This window comes from Falco peregrinus, chromosome 2 (assembly GCF_023634155.1).
Source record: "Falco peregrinus isolate bFalPer1 chromosome 2, bFalPer1.pri, whole genome shotgun sequence".
NCBI classification, from domain to species: domain Eukaryota; kingdom Metazoa; phylum Chordata; class Aves; order Falconiformes; family Falconidae; genus Falco; species Falco peregrinus.
In genome coordinates, this window is record NC_073722.1 from 56097049 (window position 1) to 56118148 (window position 21100).

The following is a 21100-nucleotide window of genomic DNA, read 5'->3' on the forward strand; positions in this document are numbered from 1 at the left end:
GTTAGTGGTAAATTTACTCCCTGATACAGCAGGGCCAAATCTGTTGCACTCACAAATGATGGATCTTCCATATTCACACACCTCCCACTTACATGCAACTAGGTCCTGCCTAGAGACACAATTAGCTCCAGGGTCATGCCTCCAGCTTTCCCTTTTTGTGCCTGTGTTCATAGCCTTCTAACAAAGAAAAGGATAAATGCCATCAAGTATTTTTCCATGAATGAGTTGTGATTTTTTAAGGAAATGTCTAAGTACGCATTACCTTTTGTTTATGACCCACAGTCTGAACCAATTCCACTGGAGTTCAGTAAAATGAATCCCGGAATTGTTTGCACCAGAGTTCTTAAAAAAACAAATATGCCAGTAAAGGGAAATATTTTTACCAAAGGCTCTTTCAATTCAGAAACAGAGTCAATAGCCTGAAGACAAACTGATCATCTCTTTTACCTCTGACCTGAAAAGGATTAGGAACACAATTCATTTTACGCATTCTTGAGCAGTTTTGCCATACTAAGCTTCTGCATGAGCGCTTGCAGTATCAGGACCCTCTCTCACAGAATTACTGGTCCCGTGTCTAGAAAAATATTTTGTAGGCATTTCACCAAAGAGTTCAAAATAATGAATAAACTAAGGATAATCGAGATCATAAAAATATACATCAAGAAGGAAGGCACCCTAAAACACTGATGAAATAATCTGCTGCCATTTATTTCCTTCACATTTCCCGTTTATTTCATCTATTTGTTTTCCCTAGCTCTTTCTACAGCTACATTCATTTTCTCTACCACTGCATACTGGATTCTGCTCTTGTTATGACTGCACACACATCTCCATTTCCTCTTGATGGCTTGATACTTCTCATATTATATCTTGAAACATCATCTTGTGCATTCTGTGCTTCATTGCTATTATAAAAATGTTAGGTTCCTGTAAAGCTAAAAGGAGCAAATAGATTTTTTTGGAGCAGATAAAATTGTGGAGATTTGTATTTTGCTTGCTCAAATACAGTTCTGCCTTTCAGGAGACATTTTTAGGAGTTGCCTTTGCTTTGTGTGGTGCTTTTCTGCTGTGACAGCAGGTGGTGATTTAGTGGCAATTTTAAAATATAACATTGCTGTGCATTACAAACTGTACAATAGTTTTTTGGACAGCAACACCTCTTAAAAAAAAAAGCAAACCCAAGATGACATTCCTAGTTTCCTCCCTCTGTTGTAGCAATCTGCTCTTGGACAATTCTTCAACATCACAAAGCAGGGCCATTCACTCTTTTGTTAAAAAAATCCCAAACTCACACACATAAATTCTGGATATTAATTAGTAATCATATGGGATGGTAAACTGGCTTTTTTTGAAGCAAATAAATTTGTATTTTCACTTGATTTACCTAGGTCTGTTAAATATTTACATTATTGCTTTCCAGTTGCTCTCTAGTATATGTATTATATATTAAACAGAACAAAAATTTTTAAGAAATTATCATTTAATGTTTTTTCACTTTTACTACCTTCTTAACACAAATGTTATTCTTTAAGCTCTAAGACTTTCAGAACACCATTATTGCAATAATTTACCTGTTATCTTGATTTTTTATTTCATTATCAGCCATTAGACTAATAAAAGGTACGGCATATATATCAAATTTTGTTAATGGAACTTGATGCAACTTTAGGCAATCTAAAAATAAATAACTCCTTGCCCCTCCAAAACCCACAAACAGATTGTAATAAGTCTACCTGAAAATACATCTCAGAAAACCGTTAGAAGTGCAAACAATCCATAAAGTAAAGCACACGGGTACGCAATAAGAAGCTGCTGTCCTTCCATAGCCAATGCAGAGGTAAAAATTTTGGAGGCTGACAAACTGCACCATCCAATAATAAGCAGAGCTATCAAAGTTCCCAGGATCCCCCTAGGAGAAAAAACAAAAGAAACACAACAGTGTCCACTTTTAGTAAATGTAGCATCAGATTTTACCAAACTCTAGTTCTTGTCTAGCAGCTTGTTGCTGGCAAGGTAAGCAGTCGCTGGAGGAACCAAGGACTGACTGACGTAATGGAAGTCAAGCCTGAGAAACAAATTAAAAGAGTAATAGGGAACAAAAAGGTAATTTCTTCAGCATGGATAAAAGCAGCAGTTTCATCAGAAGTACTGCTAAAAGGACAACGCATTTCCAAATAAATCTTCTGGGGCTCCAGCAGATGCAGCAGCTACAGTCTAATTTTAAAGTTAGCAGTCAAAATTATTTTGTAAAGTTGTTAAGATCTAAAATGACACTGCAGACCTACTCTCTTCCATCAGGCAGCCTGGTGACCTGGAAACGTTGCATCTTTGTAACACTTAAGTGTGCTTTGGACTCTGGGGAGAGGCAATGAGGCTCTTAAAGACTGACACCTCAGCTCACTTGGTAGAAAGGTGGTGACTGTCTCTCAGGAGAAAGCTCAACTGGCCTTTTAAAAAAGGGTGCATACCGAGTAGAAAGTAAGGGATGGGAAAATAACCATTGAGGAAAAGTATTTCGCTCATCCTGGCATCTTTCTCTGCATGCTTCTGGAGAGGATGGTGGCTTCCCACACTGCCCCTTTGTGACAGCTGAGCCCTTCTGAACTTACGTTCAGCCACCTCTCAGGCACAGGGTGGCCTGGAGAACAGACGATTATGGGACTATAGCCACAAGTCCACTTAAATACTCCTGTAGATTGCAGAAAGCTCACTATTAAACCAAGTCAGAACAAAATCTTGCCAATAAATGATGTTTCACATATGCTTTCTTTGCACTCTGTATTCGCAGCCTGCTTCTGTAAAATGCATGAGATCATGCACGTAATACGCTGGTGAAGTACATAATGAGATCGGCTGCTTTGCACACTTCCACTGTGTCAGTCTCAAGGACTCTGAGAATGAAAGAACCTCTGCCACTTGCTAAAGGACCTCCTTGTGCCCCACTCTTCCAAAGGATCAGCAAAATAGAACCAGAAGTGAGAAACAGACTACTTATACTTACTTCGGTCCATTTATCAGAAATAATCTCCACTAATATTATTATTGCAATTAAACCGTGATAAGTAAAGTTCTCCTTATCTAATTGACTTACTTAATGCAATCACATCACATAAAATAGTTTGTTTCTTGGCAATCCAGTCTCCAGGCCAATAAGATACTTGGTGTTGTCAGCTCTTAGGACGTTGGAGGAGGAAGGAGAGTATTGATTTTAAGGTGACTCAGCACCGCATTGCAACTTCAACCCAATAAAAGTAAAACACTAAAGACCATGTGATTTAATATCCTCAGTTTAAGTGTTCATTATACCTATACAGTGGCATTCAAGGAAATTACACTGGGCTCTGCGAAACAAGTTCCTGGCCGCTGCTCCAAGTGGAGATGCTAAGACGTTCACCTAAAGAGTTAGCCAGAAATTCTGAGCTGGTATGGATGGCTCTTTGAGCAGATTCCCATGCTGGCAGAGGGATGGGATGCAACAGGAACATACCGTGTGATGACAATTTTCAGCAGGTATAATGACTCTTTCGGGGGCCATCACAAGGCAGTATGATTTAGAGCTGTGGTTGCTCTGCCTTTCACTGAAGTCCAAAGCCCCTCATGGTTTGTTCCAAGATTGGCAGTGAGCAGGATGGAAAGGTGACATAAAATCATATTGGAGCCAAGAGACACCTCTGTGCACTTATAAATTCAGTCCTTGGTCTAACAGCATGTTACTGCCAAAAGGAAGAGTTTGGCTTCAGCAGAGAGCTTGCGTCTGGCATGTCCATGAGGGCCAAATCCTCAAGCATGGGAGAAGGGCAAAAGGCAGATGCCATGCTCACAGTGATCAAGAGGACTAGGGGTGCACTGGCATGAGATTGAGCTGGGGAGACAGACATGGGTGGACCCTCTCCACTCCTTCCATTCCTCTCTCTCACAACCTGCAGATGCAGTCCTCAAACTGGTCCTTTCCATCGGCTAGGTCTAAGAACATCTTTCTCCACTCTGACACTCATTTCCTTCACTGTTTAGTTAAGGAAATGGCTTAACCAGTCTGTTCAGGGATTTGATAGTAGAGAATTGTTGGGTTTGCCCAGGAAAAAAGTCTGCTGATGTTCCTCCCAGAAAGGTGGCCTAATCAGCTTGGGCTCAGACATGATGTCAGCACAGATGCGCACAAACAAATCTGCTACCATGCAAGTCTGCATAAGAGAACTGTTTTTCTCTTTGGTACTGTTCAGCACCCAAAATGTTCCATATTTTGCTTTATGCAGTTACAGTGAAATAGCTAATCATTAAATTGAAAATTGTTGCATTAGTGTGTATCTTTGCAATAGATGTGTGCACTATGTTGTGAACTTTTTTTGTGGAAATAAACATTGAGGTTAGTTCTTTACACTTTGAAATACACAGAAATAACTTTTTAATTAATATTTTAAAAATAAGGAATGTATTGCTGTTTTCCCCCTTGCCATTCTTCAATAATTTTTAAAATTAAAAGTAATGAAATGCATGTTGGATTTAAAAGTTGCCACTTAATTTTAATAGCATGTTCGTAATAGTTAACCTTGGTACTTGCTGTGTTCAAGCAGCTTCATAGAGTGAATGAGAAAGGACTGCAGAATCCTGTAGACAGGCACTTAACATTATAAATTCATTTCAGAAATAATGGTTTAGTTTTGTAAAGGCTATCACAGTATAGTATTTATAGATTTTCAAAAGATGTGCTTTCTCTAAATTCACAGCATTTTATGAATGTGTGGCATGTGCTTGGAGATTCCTTGTACAAACAACAGTACCCTGTGCAGCTGTAACAGCTGGTTTGGAGTTCACCCCATCTGTCCTACGATTATGCATCTGCACCTTTTATCAGGGTGGATTATTAAACAGGTTAATCAAGAAAATATGGGAATGTAGGAGAACATTCTCTACAGAGAATAAATGGCTTCTTCAGTGTCACTGCTGTTCACCTCATCAAGGACAGCTCAGAAACACTTTAAATCATGGAATATGGTTAGGTTAACCCATTGTAGCTCCACAGAAATACGTAACAAGGATAGTGCCAAAATTTTCATCCCACTAATAATTTCCTTTAAAAAGAATGTATGTGTGTATATATATATACACACATATATGTGCACATACACACACACACACACACACACACACATATATATATATAAAGATTGCTGCTTTTCCAAAGAAAAGAAACAGAGGTGCTTTCCTATTCATCAGCTGCCAAGTCCCCTATATTATAGACTGGAGAGTTAAAATGTGAGTGAACAACAAAGACTAAGGAGGGGAACCATTATTAATAACATGTTAATGATGGATGAAAGTCCTGCTCAAGGCCTTCAAGCAAGACCTGGAGATTCCTTGTACTTTGCTGTATGTGAACAGGGAGGTAAACACAGCCTGTATCTCAAGAGGCTTACCAAATGAGGAGGAAGGAGAGGCTTGCATACAGATTTCCTATTCATAGTCATATTACTGAACACCCCCACACACAAGCACAGATACATATGCCACCACACATTTGTTTTTTCAAAGTTTTCAGTTATTTTCAGGTTTGCAATTATACCACAACTATACCTCAGGGTTTACAACTCTACTGCATGTTAAACAATGGGTTTAATGCTCCAAATCATTAAAGGTTTCTTGATTATTTTGTTCTGTCACACAGAAGTTGGTCTACAGAAGGAGAGGAAGCATAAGGATGGAAGCCTGATACTATGAACAAAAAAGGAACAGAACCAGATATACAAAAACAAAGTCTGGCAGTCACTTTTAAAACTGATACCTCAGTTTGGCCACTGTTGGCTGTGCAAAACAAAAATCGTATCTAAGGTTGCTACTAAAATCAAAGGCACTTTCAGTCCAAGTGGGAAACAGTTGAATTAAGGACTTATATTAAAATTAATATTTATTACCTCTCTCAAACAAAGTCCAATTTTGTTCATTTCCACCTACGCACAGAAACAAAATGGTGTTTTTCTTCACAGTTTTGGAAGCCAAAATTCACTACCTAACCATTTACAAAATGTTTTGCGTAACACCAGCCTTCTGACTTACTGTCCTCCATATGATTCCTGTTGCCATAGACTGGTACTTACTGTAGCGAGAAGACGACTGCAGAAGAGGACAGGATCACCATGGGCAGCAGGCAATAGCCCAAGACACTCGCAACACAGCCATGTGAGACTCCTGGGACGCTCATCAGGTTCAGTAGAGCATGTATAGCAAGGCACCCAATGGCACTCAGGCCATAGACATAGCCAAAATGAACTTTTCCTGCCTGGAATAAGTATAAGTAAGTAGGCATGAAGTGTCAGAAATGAGCAAGTGATCACAAAGAGGTGGGAGAAGACAGAAGGCAAGCACTGGGTTTGTTACTTCTCATTGACACTCTCCCTCCGCTTCGCCTACATCAGTTCAATTGTAAATCACAGCTGATACTTTTGGGTGATTTATTTGCATCAGAAAATGCCAAGGTACTATTGCAAGAATGTGCTTGTCGCTAACTTGCAAGTTGTAAGGCTGATTCTCAGTCTTACTGTCATTGGGCTCTGAAATGACAGGAACCGGTTGGTGAGACTTGGGAAGGTCTAACTGGTAACAAACTATGGAAAAAATATGGAAAGCACATTTTAGTGTCAGGAAACACCTTTCCAATAGGTGTATATGGGGCTGTGGAAAAGTGTCCTAAATAAAATGATGACTTCACTCACTTGTTATGCTTCACATTTTATTACAAACCTCCAGCTTTAAGCAGGTCTGCAAAAAACTACTAAAACTTTGCTGATTTTCAGGGTGAATGTGTCCATTCATCCCCTTGGCTACCATGAGAAAGACACATCTCTGTGGTTAGATCAATACAACGTGTTCATTTCAACATAAACCTGAGTAGTAACTGTCAGCTTGTGTTCTGGTTTTGTTCCAACAAATGAAAAAAAACCAGCCAACCACCAGGTGTTTTATTCTGTGTAAATTTAGTGCCTGTGAAAGGTACCAGCCTGACAGCCTGGAGCCTGATGCTTTCTGATTTATACACAAAGCTAGTACAACAGGCAACAGTGGCCACAGCACCACCCATTTCTTCTCCCCCTGCCATCATTTTGAAGGATCACCTCCACGCACGAGGGCATTGTTCGCTCCCAAAAATGAACACTCACAAAAGACTGTTAAATTTCTCTCTCTTCAAGCTTCTAACAAATGAAATACTGAATGTCACCTATGCAATATTGTCTTTTTCACATCTGTATGTCAGAAATAAACATTTGTACATAGAAATAAACAGTGATTGAGATGAAGATGGTTTTGTTTGTTTTGTCTTGGAACTTCACATCCTAATAATAACATGTTCAAAGAAGAAAGCTCAAAACTGGGACTCAGCCCTTAACTCGGGACCATGGAATAAACTCAAATGAAGATCACCTTCCTGACACATATGCATATACATATGGAAAACACAGGTTAGCTTGTGCATACACACACACATCTATATATTGCACAAATTATATATTACATATGACAAACCACACGAGAATCAAAACTAACAGAGGGTCTCAGTTTCCTAATAATTTTGTGGCTTATGGTTGGATTTCCTTGTGATGGATAAGGTGGAAACATTATTGAAGGTTTTTACATGGTTTGCAATATTTACAAGTATCTCTTTCATGATCGTTAGGGAGGATTGAGAAGATCTCCCACTTTATTTATCCATACATTTTAATAAAACCTAGGGGGTACCAAGTCTGAGGACCCTTCTTCTATGCGCCCCGCCCCCCCCCCCCCCTCCCCCCCTTCCTCTATCCATTCAGGTGGAAACTGAGCACTGGGTGCCAGACGTATTTGAGCTGGGCAGATATAAAGAAATGCAGTGGAGAAAGCCTAATCTACAGATGACACAACCTGAAATTCCTATTGTTGCAGGTTGGTAACAGCTCACCCGCTCTAGCTGGAGAGCAGTGCATGCTTATGTGAAAGGCAGCCTCAGTTAACGAGCCCTCCTCTACACCAGCACCGTTACCCTGTTTTCAGCTTGACCTGGCTCACTGCTGAGATCTCCCCTGGTTCCAGCCCTCAAGGTTAGGTAAGGCACAGCCGGGTTATCTATATCATAGCAGCATCCCGAGTGCTGGCCTTCCCCCCGCCACTGTGTTCCACCATAAAGGAATAAACTATTCCTGAATGAACAGCGTAAGAAACCTTCCTATTTAGGTACACAGCTGGTATTTGCATACTACTGGTATAAAACAATCAGGATAATTGCTTCACCAAATAAAATTACTGATAGCTAGAGAGAGTGTGGGAGAGCAATACTATCTCAAATTATTATCAATTACAATTTTGGTCATTAAAGATTTGTAGTAAGTTTAACATCCCCAGTGGTTTGGGGCAGCGTTTACTATAGACCAACTAAGAAAAGCTCTGTCTCAAACAGATGTAACAAACAACTACAAGCTAATACTTTATACTGGTTTTTTCAGTGTATTTAATTATTCTACACAGCACTATTTAGCAGCTTAGTTTAAGATTAAGAAATTACTGAGACAGAGATGAAGGGAGCACTAGCACTGGCAGCTAACTGGAAACTCCACTTGGTGAAACGTTGGATTTGTGGTGCAGGGGAATGAGGAGAAAAAAGAGCAGCTGAACACGTTGGTTCCAATTCTAGTCCTTAACATATGTAAATATATTGACTCACACATGCGGGAATACTCCCAATTCACAGTGATGTAAGCAAAACCAGAATCAGGCTTGATGAGTCTAACAGGCTTTGATGAATGGGAAGAGCTAAATTTGTCCTGCAGAAGGAACAAGGTTAGAAGAAAGTCAGACTCTGTACGCTTGTTTGCATCTGCCTAGAGTGGGTACTACTATCCTTAGCTTAAGTGGATGGGGAAGTCTGATTTTGTACAAACAACTATGTAAAATGCAAAGGAGCTGACAGTTGGGCTTCTGCTAACTTTCGCACTGCTGTTGTTTCTCTATCTGCAATGGAGCTGCCTGGTTTTACGCGAATATGAGGAAGATCAAGTCCTGATACCAGGCTAACAAAGCTTTCTTCTTTTTCTCTGCACTCTGAAAGAACTGTTACCATTTGAAGAATATCTTTGCATATTTTTCCATAGTTAAAAAGCTGAAACTAAATAAAATTTTTAAATTATTTTTGGAAACAAGCTCTCAACCAGATTATCTTCCTGGTGCTATTAGAAGAGAATTATTATTCAAGTACAGAAAGCTACCATAGCTTACACAGCTGAAAAGCCACTTTAGTATTCAAATGCATCCATGATAAAATGAACAGCCTGAATTTCTAAGATGGCCCATGGAAATTCCACAGACTTATTGCTGTGAAGTTGTGGCACAAAAACACTAGATGGTATCAGAGGTGTTCTGGTGGCCTAAAACTGGAGCACTGAAAATAGGTTTTTTTTCTAATAACACCTGAAATGCTTAATATCCCAGAATAAATATGGTAATTAAAGTACCTTATTTCACTAGTAGTAGTTTAATTAGTTATAATTGTTGGCTATTCAGGAGGAAAAACAACAGCAACCATTCCCCCCCCCCCCCCCCCTTCTTTCTTTCTGTTAGCTTTCATTCCATTTTCCTGATTATAATCAGTTCGACACTTTCTGCTTTTATTCCCCTCATACCTGTATTTCTTCAGGTGGAAAATAGCCTGTCTTCTGGAGCTTCCCACCCTCCTTTCCTTTTATTCCCTTTCCTCCTGCCTTTTCCATCCTTTTAAAAGATTTTTATTTTTATAGGGACATAAATAGTAGTAATACTTGCCATTTATATTGCAGTTTGCACATCAAAGGTACTGCACTGACATTACAAATTGAGTAAGGACTTGCAAGAGTCTTCTGATTCAGCACTATTCATCATAGAGGAAATGGAGAATTAGAGCCCCATTTCTCTCACCTCAGTTGCAGAGCAGCAAACTCCTTCCCAGAATGGTCCCACCTTATCCCTGCCTGATGAATTGCTGCCGACAATCAGAGCTGTACCTCAGCAGCACTGGAGAACCCCTGTTGTCAGTGATAAATAGATGAATTTGGAGTACTGTACAATCCCTGTTCAACTTTCCTCCTGTGGGAAAGCTATATTCATAAAGAGGAAAGAGCTTAAACACAGGCTACCATATTTTGTTTAGCAGATGGTGTAGGAAAAGAATATAAACTAAGAAAGGACTAGCAATATTTATAGGAAGGTATTGCAAATCTAAGGTGGGAAGGAAAAGGCTGTTTCCATTTCCTTTTTCAAATTATTCTAGTTACATAAAGATAATATTTTTGATAACTCTGCACTCCCCAAAATAACATTGAGAGAAGATAATTTCAAAACAGTAACAAAAGTGTTATAAAAACTGGGCTGGTCTGCTATGCCTTTTTATTCCCTTCTTTAAAACCTCCTTGTTAGGTCCTTACCTAGTGCACACTGCTGTGCTTTAGGTGTTCAGGGCAGGATGTTCAGGTGTTCCCCAGGATATACACAGCACAGATCTGTCCTTTGTTCCTATTAAATCCCACCCCCAAAAAAATGGTGTGGTCTTTTGTTTACAGTGGAAGTAATACATCATTTCGCCTGTATTACATCTACATTACATTTAAACTTCATGCAGGTACCCTCAAGGCAATGAGACTTTTTAGTATGCAATCTCAGAACAAACAGCAGCAAATGACTCATTTTATGCCAGTACTACATTTTCTGCTACTTCACATGCAATATCACCCAGGCATTAGCTTGTTAGAAAAGAAACCCCTTGAGACTGCTACCACATCCTACCAGCAGCAACGTTGCTCCAAGGGCCAAACAGAAAACCATAGGTCCAGTGAGGTCTGTCTCATTCATAATACTGCCATCTGCGGGCTTCATTGGATTTAGAACTGTTAACGTTTTTTGCCATATATGCTCAAAATTGATCCCAAGTTCTGCAATGAGAAATTCCAGGATTGTTAACTGCTCACAAGAAAACAAGGCTTTTACATCAACCCATGAGATACCACAAAACCCCAAACAAGCAAAGAAATTAATCGCTTTAATGAAAATAATATTGTAGGATGATGTAGTCTGTAGTAAGAACATGATGTCCCTGCTATATATCCAGTATATTCAGAGTCAGCTCTGATTCTAAATTGGAATATTAATTCATTAAATCCTATTTTAGGCGGTGAACCAAAAACCACCCTCAGCAATTTTTAGTTAATATTTGTTTTCCCTGTATTTAAAACACATATACCTAATGCCACACTAACTTAGATGTTGAAAAATACGCTAATTAACAGTAACTGCAGAATTCAAGCGGCTCTAGTAACACCAAGGACAGAGATATATGCTTTAATTCTGGCAAATTTGACAAGAGATGTGTCTTAAACCTGAACTGCCAAAGCCACTTAAAAATGACATTCGTCCCTTCAAGGCAAGTTAATAATACCTTGTACAGTGATTTATAAGCTTTTTTTGAATTTAAAAAGTAATTACTGAGGACCCCTAGAAACAGAACAAAATTCTTCCCCATAAAAGTCAGTGGGAATTCTGCCATAAAGTTTACTGGGACAAAGATTTCTTTTATAACTTCTGCAGAAACACTTCAGCTTGCAAGAGTAATCATCTTCCTTGAGATGCTCCAGTAAGGGAAAAGTTAGGTTCAGAACTGGGTGCCAGAATTACTGAGACTGACAATGTATTAGATCTGTTTTGAAAGCCAAGTTATTTTTTATTATTTACCTTATTTACCATATTCCACTGACCATCATCTTGAGTTGAGCCAAAACATTATATAAAGTTATTTTGTATTAAAATGTGTGTCTTTGGTCAGATTTATGTGGTACACAGATAGGAACCTCTCTGAAGCCCTGCGGATCAGAAGCAGTTGTATTTCAACATCCTTTTTGCCGGGTGAGCTGCATCTGAGTTAAATGCTTGGAGTTTTGAGAAGGAGAGATCTAGCAGTTATCTCTTCCAAACAGAGTGATTTTGCTGGTTTTCATACAGTAGTACTATCTTTTAAGTAGTAAAAACTCCACTTGCCTTCCAGTATGCAAAAGCAGGCTGAATATGCTCTTTTTGCATCATGCTGAAGTAATCCCCAAAAAATTCTCTATTTTTTTTTTTTAAGTGTAGCACAAATATTTTTAAACTACAAAATCAGCCACTACCCTTAGGATGGTTCAGTCACCGTAAAGAATGATATTGTTCATGTAGTTAAATGCTCAACTAATTGAATTTGAAAGCAGCTTTCTCAATTTCTTTTCCACTGAAACAAGCTATTTAGCATCTTCAAACTATTAAATTTATTACTAGATATGCAAAAAGGATTAGTATCAGTATTTATTAATTATAGATGTTTCAATATATATGCAGGACAAGCACAGAGAGGAAAAAAAGTATTTGGAAATGTGAATGCAAACCTTATTGTTATGCTGTCATCTAGTGGTAGTAAAGTATATGCTATATATGCCAATAAGGCTGAATTAATCCATGGTGAATTCTAACAAGAAAATGTAGGTTTGAGGGCCGGGGCTGCTGGCTGAAGCTAACACAGCCAGGCTTGGCAGCTCTGCTGCTGTTCCTCTAGTGACTACCACCAGCTGGCAAAGAAAAGTATAGGCACCCCCAGGAACCACGCATATCAGCCACAGTTTTATTTTTACCTTCTAGCAAAGGAGGTTCCTCATCAAATCCGTCAGTGTAACTAAGATGAGAGAGGGTGCTGGGAGTGTATGTTGGCTGCAAAATCTGACCCGTGTAACTCTGAGAGGACAGAAGCATTTCTGACGGGGCAAAAGCACCGGCTGGAGGTTGTTCTCCTGTCTGGCTCCTAGGACAAAAAAGCAAATCACAGCATAACACATAGCCTAGAGCTGCTCATCATGTACCGTGGTTTAAATTTTCACCTGTTTTCAATTTGGAGAACCTGGAAATTTTCTGGGCACGGTATCTGCTGTGTGTACTGAATGCCAAGCCACTGACCATGGCTTTGCTTCCCTTCACTGCAGTCTGCCCTGAAACCAGGCAGGGCTCTTTGCTCGCCTGCCAGCACATTGCAGTCCATTGCACCTGCTTCTGTGCCCACCCAGCTCAGGCAATGGCACAGTGCAAGCCCCCAGGCTGGGGTGGGGGCAAAGGGAACTGAGGAGCTGTGAGGGTACCCACAAATTTAGCCACTCCTGACTTTTCTGCCAAGCAGCCTGGTGACACTCCTCAGATACGTCCATACTGCCAATGACAGAGCCATATATTTAGACATTATTTTTTGTCTTGAATATGAGCAGGAGCTTGAAGAATTTCTAGCAATATATGTGACCTAAAATCTACGTTAATAACATGAAGCTCAGTCACTCCAATTAGTTAAACAACCAGTAACATCCGTAGATATAGAAGTAGCACAAAACCCAATCCTTTACAAAGAAAGGTTCAATTAAAAGTGATTCTGCCTTGGGGAAAGTCTAGATGATCTCTTGAAGCTCCTGCAAGACCCAAAGCCTGCTGGATCCATCAGCTGCTGAACAGGGAAGCTGCGGCAACTCCCAGACTCCTACTGCTGACGTGCTGAAATCTCCTTAAGGGGGAAACCCTCAGAACTTCTTCCCCTCAGTGTCTCTCTTCTATGGACAGAAGTCACCAAACGGTTTAAAAAATAAAGGGGAAAAAAAAATATTCTTTCTGTCTTTCTACTGTTATGGTTTGTATTTCTCCACTAAAACTTCCACTCTATTGATTATGCAATCCTTTTTTGCCACTTGTATACTGGTTTTTGTCATTAGTTTCATTTCAGCTTCGAGATATATTGCCATCTTTTTTTATTATTATTATTTTTTAGCATACTTACTTTCTGCTTCCACAGAGGTTTTTGTTAGACCCATAAGTGTTGTAACCTTCTTCCTGGTCATCTATGGTATAATTGGACTGGTAAAAGTCAAGGTGAAACTGCTCAAAATTTGACATTCTGGTTGGAAAAATAATTGCAATTATCAATAAAATAGTCTTTGCAACAACCCAGTACCTATGTTTTTAATTCTCTTAAACAAAAATAACAAGCCTTAACGTCACAAACTCAAGAGAATCTTTCTGTAGAAATGCATGATAATTTGGAATTTACAAAAAAAGACTCTACTTTCTTTTGTTGTAACAAGAGAAATTAATCTTCTGTTACTGTTAATTACTGTATACTAATTTACAAGCAGTATACAAGATTTCCTCATTTTGGTCACATCAGAATGCTTAGAAATTAACGTTTTCAGGAGGTAATTCTGGATTTCAAAACCAATAGAAAAATACAAATGCATTCACAGAATTTGTGATTTCTCTTTAAGGACACTAGTTGGCATATTAGGAGTACCAGAGAAACATTCTCACCGGTTAGCTACCTGCCTTTGAAAAGGATAGCATACTGTATGATTGAATAGTAAAGAAAACACATTTAAACACATCTTTCATTCCTGCTGACCCATTCCTGCTGTTCAGCTCTGTAGCTGTGGACTGATTAGATTAAGAAAGGAACAACTTGTTTTCCCTTCCACGTTGTGACTTTTTTTATAACTATTTGAATTTTGCACACACTGGGCCCATTTCACATACTTGTGTGTAGGCAGGACTGTTTGGGTCATAGATAAGCAACATAAAAAATGAAGCACATTGTTTCTGTAATGCATCATGTACCTTTTAGAATTACAGAGTGTTTCCAATTGAAAAGATATTTTATTAGTTCTTAGATTTGGTCTAGGTGCTTCTTAACGTTATTAGCACTGCTGACTATAAATCCACAAAACTGCTTCAAAATTGGCAGGTCTGCCTTCTGTGCCTTGAGTAAGAGGATCCACAAGATTAAGAACTGACCCTGTTTCGCCTCAGTGTTACCTTGATGCTGAGCCACAGATGGCAAAGACGTCACACCTGCTCGGAGCAGTGCCTTGGTTCAGGGAGACCCCCAGCCACCCACAGGTTCAGGCTGGAGGATGCCTCTGGGAACTGCCCGGTCCAGCCCCCTGCCCAAAGCAGGGGGACCCACAGCAGGCTGCTCAGGGCCATGTCCAACTGGGTCTTGAAAAGTCTGACTTCATCATCTTTACTCCCTCGCATCAGGGGGTTATATTCATTGATGAGATCCCCCTGAGCACTCTCTCCCCCCAGCTAAAGTTCCTCAGTGATTTAGGAAACAGTCCGAGCAGGGTTTGCCTGTAAATGCATAGATGTATGCATGTGTTTTGCCACTTGCTAGCATTTATGTAGTTAAATCTTAAAACACACAGAGAAGTTATATAACCTGACTGATAAACATAACCATATCCAATTTACTTAAGATTTTCATATAAGATACTTATCTCTCCTAACATTTCCCATTTTCTTCACTTTTGCCCACTTTTCCAGCTTTCCAAATGCCATTGGAAAAATATGCTTGTCACATCACGTTTACTTTCACCGTTACCTCTATATTTATCAAGCACATGCTGCTTATGCAACAGATCTTTGAAAATCTCTTCATAAGGTAAGAGTTCTAAATATTAGTATTTCACCAGAGACCTTGAAATGCTGCATATTAAAGTTTCTAAATCTTTTCCTATAATCAGACTCATCTGTGGGGAACCAATTATTTCATTCACCTAGATCATTCAGAGTAGAAGTTTTTCTTATATTATTTTCTTAACTGCTAACAAATCGTACAGGATTTCCAAATTTAGAAGCAAAACAATTTTTACATTGTAAATATGAATTAATAGAAATTAATTGTACTAAGCTAATTACTGCAGTTTTATCTGGAATTGCACACCAGTTATGCATTTGTTCAATAAAGATTTTACATGGAATATATTTTAAAAAACTTTAGTTGGTACCTCTACCTCAACAGTTCAGTTCCAGTAAGTCTTTCATGATTTTTGCTGTCACTATAAGGAATGAAATAATTACTTAACCAGGCATGCTATAATCTGTATAACAGAATTCAGAAAAGATAAATTTATTTTTCAAAAGAATTTGGAGTTGAGGTTACTTACTTTTTAAGATATTTCATGAAAACTCCACTCTGTCGAATTTACATGTTGGAGAACACCTAAAATAACCTCTTGCTTCAACAGGGATGATCTTAGTGCTATTTATAAGATCTTAAATTTGATCTTTGAACAGATGCATATGAAGGAAAAAAACCGCCACAACCTGTCAATATCATGGCCAGCATTTAACGAGAGCTAAGAATAATAAGCAGAAAAGGATAGGAGTCTTCAAGGAAAGCAGAACAAAGTGAACAAATACTGTTCTACATACTTCAACCCAAGAATCTAGATTGTAGTTTAGAGCTTCCTTCTTAAGTAGGTATTTACAAAGATTTTGGGACTGCAACAGAAGAAGGAGGGTGAAGGCATTGTGGGGCCAGGTCCATTCAATAGTCCATGTCCAGGACCCCATCTTCTAGGCACATCCCCCTATCCCATTCCTTCCCCAGGAGCCGTTGTCCATTTGCAAAGCACTCTCTTGCGGTGTAGCACCCACCATGCCAGGATCAGGGCAAGTCTCAACTCAAAAGACAGGGAACTCCACTCTGCTTTTTGAGGGCCTTTATTTATTGAGTGTGTAGGCATCAGATTCATGTTTGTTTTGTTTTTTTTTCCCATGCAATGCTCAGCGTGATATCCGTTTCGTTACCTGACCCATTATGAATAAAACATGAGGAACCTTTGTTATAGTCCTGGGTACTAGAAAACTTGTAGCACAGTATGGATTTTGAAATAGCATTTAAACTTCAAAGTCAGCATTTCTATTTACACGTGCTTTAGTATCAGGTACCTAACCAAGCATAACAGGTGCTGCCTTTTTTACTTATTTATTGGATAGCTTCCCGATGAGCACTTGGGCTGGTTAATTTAAGGAATGGAAAATTAAATGGAATGTATTATCAGGCCATTAATCTATGCCTCAGGTGCATACTAAATTCTGTGAGGTTGAAAGCCAGATGACTTCCACTTCATTAGGAGAATAATCATGTCCTGTTAGTACCTGACATGACATAGTACAATGCTATGAAAAAATTATAATATAGGTGCATTTTTAAATAAGAAAAAATGAAGTATACCAAGTTTTCACTCAGTACATATGTTCAAAAAAGAGCCCAGAAGTGAAGGATGGTGAGAAGTAGAAAAATATAACATTTGTTTCTGCTAATTACTTGTAATTAACTATGGTGTCTGTTACAGCTGTTGTTAAGCCTCCCTCATGCTCTTAAACTTCTGCGGTTTCCAGAGTAACAGTTCATGCTGCTACATCCACCAAGGTGAATCTTCAGTTTCAATTCTTAGCAAACTGCTAATCTCTATAATGCCTAATCATCTTAGTTTAGATAATATGGTTTAATCTTGTTTATACCAAATCAGCAGGGGCAATAATATAGGATTAACTTCTGTCCTTCAGAATGTAAATAAAAAATAATAATAATCAGGGATAAATAAAACTTAATTTGCTTGGGTTATTCCTGTTTATTTTAATTACAAAAATGACTTGCTTACTTCTGCTACTTTCTGTTAGGAAAAGTTATATATATATACACACTGCATACAAATATATATTCATACATACACGCATGCGGGCTGCCAGATAAGAACTCTGAGTAATTATCAGACAAGGCCCTTCAGAGAAGGAATTTAAACAGAAAAAAATACAATGACTAGTAGTGGGGAATGGCTGAAGATATTTTAATAGCTGTTTAACATATCAGAGAAAAGTCACCTGAAAATTAGAAAAAAAAACCCACAAAAAATGAAGTTAAAATTGAAACTTATAGCTATATTTCTCTCCATAGATAAAATTAAAAGACAATATGCCTTATTACATGTATTATACATATATACTACATTATTATCCCTATGTATATAGGCATATGAATGGACATTAAAATACAAACACGGAGAATAATATTAGCTAGAAATGATGATGCAGGCAGTTGATTAAAAAATGTAAAGAAGGTAAGATTAAGTGGTTGATAGGAAAGTGACCAAGAGAAACGATGACTGTCAAGTGTATTAGAAGCAGATAGAATAATACCAGTACTTTGTTCCATTAGATTAAAAAGTAAAGGCATTAACAAAACAAAAAGACAGAAACATTTAATTAGAAATGCTCAAAACAACATCTTAAATTTCTGCATTTAAATGTTTTAGAATTGGTCAAAAACTTTTTACATTGTTGAGTTGTGAAACAACAAGAAATTTTGAGAAGATCGAAACTGAGTAAATAGGCCATTTTATCAAAGGCTAAATAAGATGTCCTGAGTAATTACTGGCTCATCACCATGAGATTAATCCTATCAAATTATAGGCTCAAATAATAAAAAACTGAATTGATGAATCCAATCAACATGGACTTTTGGAAACCAGCTCATTTCAAATTAATTTATTTTCTAACAAGATTTGTAGTGGGAAAAGGTAACCACTGATGACCTATATTTATACAAGGCATTTTACTTGATTTTGCTTCAGTAAATATGAACCGTCACTCCTTAATGGGACAACAATTCTCCTGATTAAATAAGTGCTATCTGATGTGTCTCAAATGTAATTGTGAAAGAGGGGAGGTTTTGTAATGATGCCTTGCAGGACAGAAGTTTTACAAACCTCATCTAGCAGAGACTTTGAAGCAAAATCTACAAACCAGAGGCAGTCCCAGACTGGTTTGACCAGAAGATGTTAGGAAAAACAGACAGCAAGTAATGAAAAGATCCTTGAAGCTATTAGTCAACAGTAAAATAAAACTCAGAGCAGAAGAGCCTGAAAATTTTTGCAGTGACAGCAGCAGCTGACCACAAGAGCATTTTCCTAACAGTGCTAGCAAGTTGCCTATAATAGGATATCTGATGATCAGATGAGATACTATATTTTAGTTCATCTAGGGAATTAATTCAGTAATGCTCCATGACCTTTGTTTATCCAGGACTACAAACTAGATAGCTGTATTGGGTCTGGCTGAGAACAGATCTTCTGTTCTCCCTTGCTTCCACCCACGGCCTTTGCTTTTGCTTTATTAAACTGTCTTTATCTTGACCCACGAGCTTTTTTCCATCTTAGTTTTTCACCCAACCCGTCCTTCTGAGGAGGAGGGTGATAAAGCGGCTTGGTGGGCACTTGGTGTCCAGCCAATCTCAACCCACCACAATAGTACAAGTCCTTTGTAGTCTTAAGATTTGTGAGTAAGAAATTATTCTGCTTAGGGGCAGGTTTGAAAGCTAAACAAACCATTCTGAGGGGAAAAACAAAACAAAACAAAACAAAAGTATAAGGCTGAAAAGGATCAGAGAGGGGCTAGGAAAAATGGATTTGTCCATGATCACAATAGCTATAGCAAACATCAAATGTCTGGTGTGAAAGGAGCACCCAGTCGATATTTGCTGGTACAGGCCAGTAGACTGAGCAGAGGGATGCCTGAGCTGAGCATTTCTTCAGGTACCTGATGTTCAGTTCATCACTAACACATTACAGAAGGCTGTCACACATGCATTAATATAAGGAAAAAAGAAACTGTTGCACCTCAAGGCTTTAGAACAGAATGTGAAACCTCACTTTCTTTCACTGGCAGGTATGCAGGATGCTAACAATCTAGGGGAAAAAATAGTTTGGATGAGGTTGATTAATCATCAAAAATGAAAATGAGAATTGAAGCTGATGAGTATAAAAAAGAACAGAGTTGATGAAAAATGTGAGAATTTCTACAGAAAATTCAAAACATTTTCCTAAACTAAACTGCTATGGTTTTGTTTACCTAGTTTTTCTATCTTTCCTGAAAAAGAAAACAGATGCAAAGAAAAGTGAAATATCATCAGTTGTCATAAGCTTATATTTTAATTTTCATCTTTCTTTTACAAAATGAGGTAATAATCACAATATTTTGTAAATTTCAGGAAAACTTTTTTTTAAAAAAAAAGATAACAAGATTAAAAGGGACAAGATAGAAAAGACTATAATTCTGTCTATAGAATCAGCTATGTAACCCTATATTTATTATTCAAAGTAAACTGAGGAGTATGGCAAATCCATTACGATAATTAGTCAATTAATCTGTAGTTTTTTCAAACATAAAAATTAATCACATTAAGGACTGATTCAGTAAGCCTTCAGCTTAATTAATTACATTTACAGGCCCCATCAATAAAGTGGGACATTACTAAAATATGTTACTAAAGAGAAAAGGAAAATTTAATTGAAAAGAAATATACCATTTACTACTTCTATGAAATATTTTTTTACCAAATTACTTACTTACATTTTATAAAGTGTCTACTAAATCATTTTTGCGCATACAGGCCTAAAACACATCTGCTGTAACACCCTAATTCTTTCCTATGACAGGTTTTCAGAGGGTGGTTAAGAGGCAAAAAACAAAAGTGAAATCCAAAGCTATTAGTGTTTTATATGCTGAACAAGTTTGTTAGACTTGAACAAACAAGTGAAAAGTTATGGGTCTCTGCACAAATACCCACTGCAGTGAAAAACACGAATCTGTTGCTAGAAAATATTAGGAAAGGAAAAGACAGTAAAACAGAGAATATCATTATATCAGTGTGTAAGTCTGTGATTCAATAAAAACTTGAATATTGTGGGCATTTCTAGCTTTCCTACCTCAGAAAGTGTTTAACAGAATGGTGACGTGCTGAGAAAAGGGCAAGGGAGGTGTGCATGGAATGAGCTCCACATTAAGAACAACCAGGTCAGCAAGAAGCCCTTAGGCTGGAAAAGAAATTATTAGCAGTGGTTTACAAAATTGAGTGATGCGAACTGGGGAGTAGGAATAAACTCTTGACTCCTTCTTCTGAAAGAAGAACAAAAGCCAAAAAGCCTTGGCATCAGGTTCAAAACAAAAGGTTCAGGAGTGACAGACCTGTGGAAGCCCTCATCAAAAGATGTTATGCCTGTGAAATACCTATATGGATCTGGAACAAGTCCATGAAAGATAGATCCACCAATAATTACTAAATGCATAGGAACAGTATGCAGCTCAAGAAGATCATAAAATAGAATTAGTAGAAGACTAGGAAAATATTCAAGGAAAGTATTCAAATTCTTCCCCATGCATTCAATTACTGTCATTGCTGAAGAGAATTTCTATTTTGACTTACATGGCCATTCATATT

The 21100-nt window shown here is 38.1% G+C and overlaps 1 protein-coding gene across 1 annotated transcript; it reads right to left on the bottom strand.

Annotated features, from left to right (window-relative positions):
* Positions 1-1555: 1555 nt before the first annotated feature.
* On the bottom strand, positions 1556-13938 carry YIPF7 (Yip1 domain family member 7). The gene is made up of 5 exons (XM_005232115.3): positions 13823-13938; positions 12645-12811; positions 10777-10922; positions 6093-6274; positions 1556-1909 (listed from the first exon to the last, which is right to left on the bottom strand). The coding sequence occupies exons 1-5, from the start codon at positions 13936-13938 to the stop codon at positions 1747-1749; spliced, it is 774 nt and encodes a 257-aa protein (XP_005232172.1). The 3' UTR covers positions 1556-1746.
* Positions 13939-21100: the final 7162 nt, after the last annotated feature.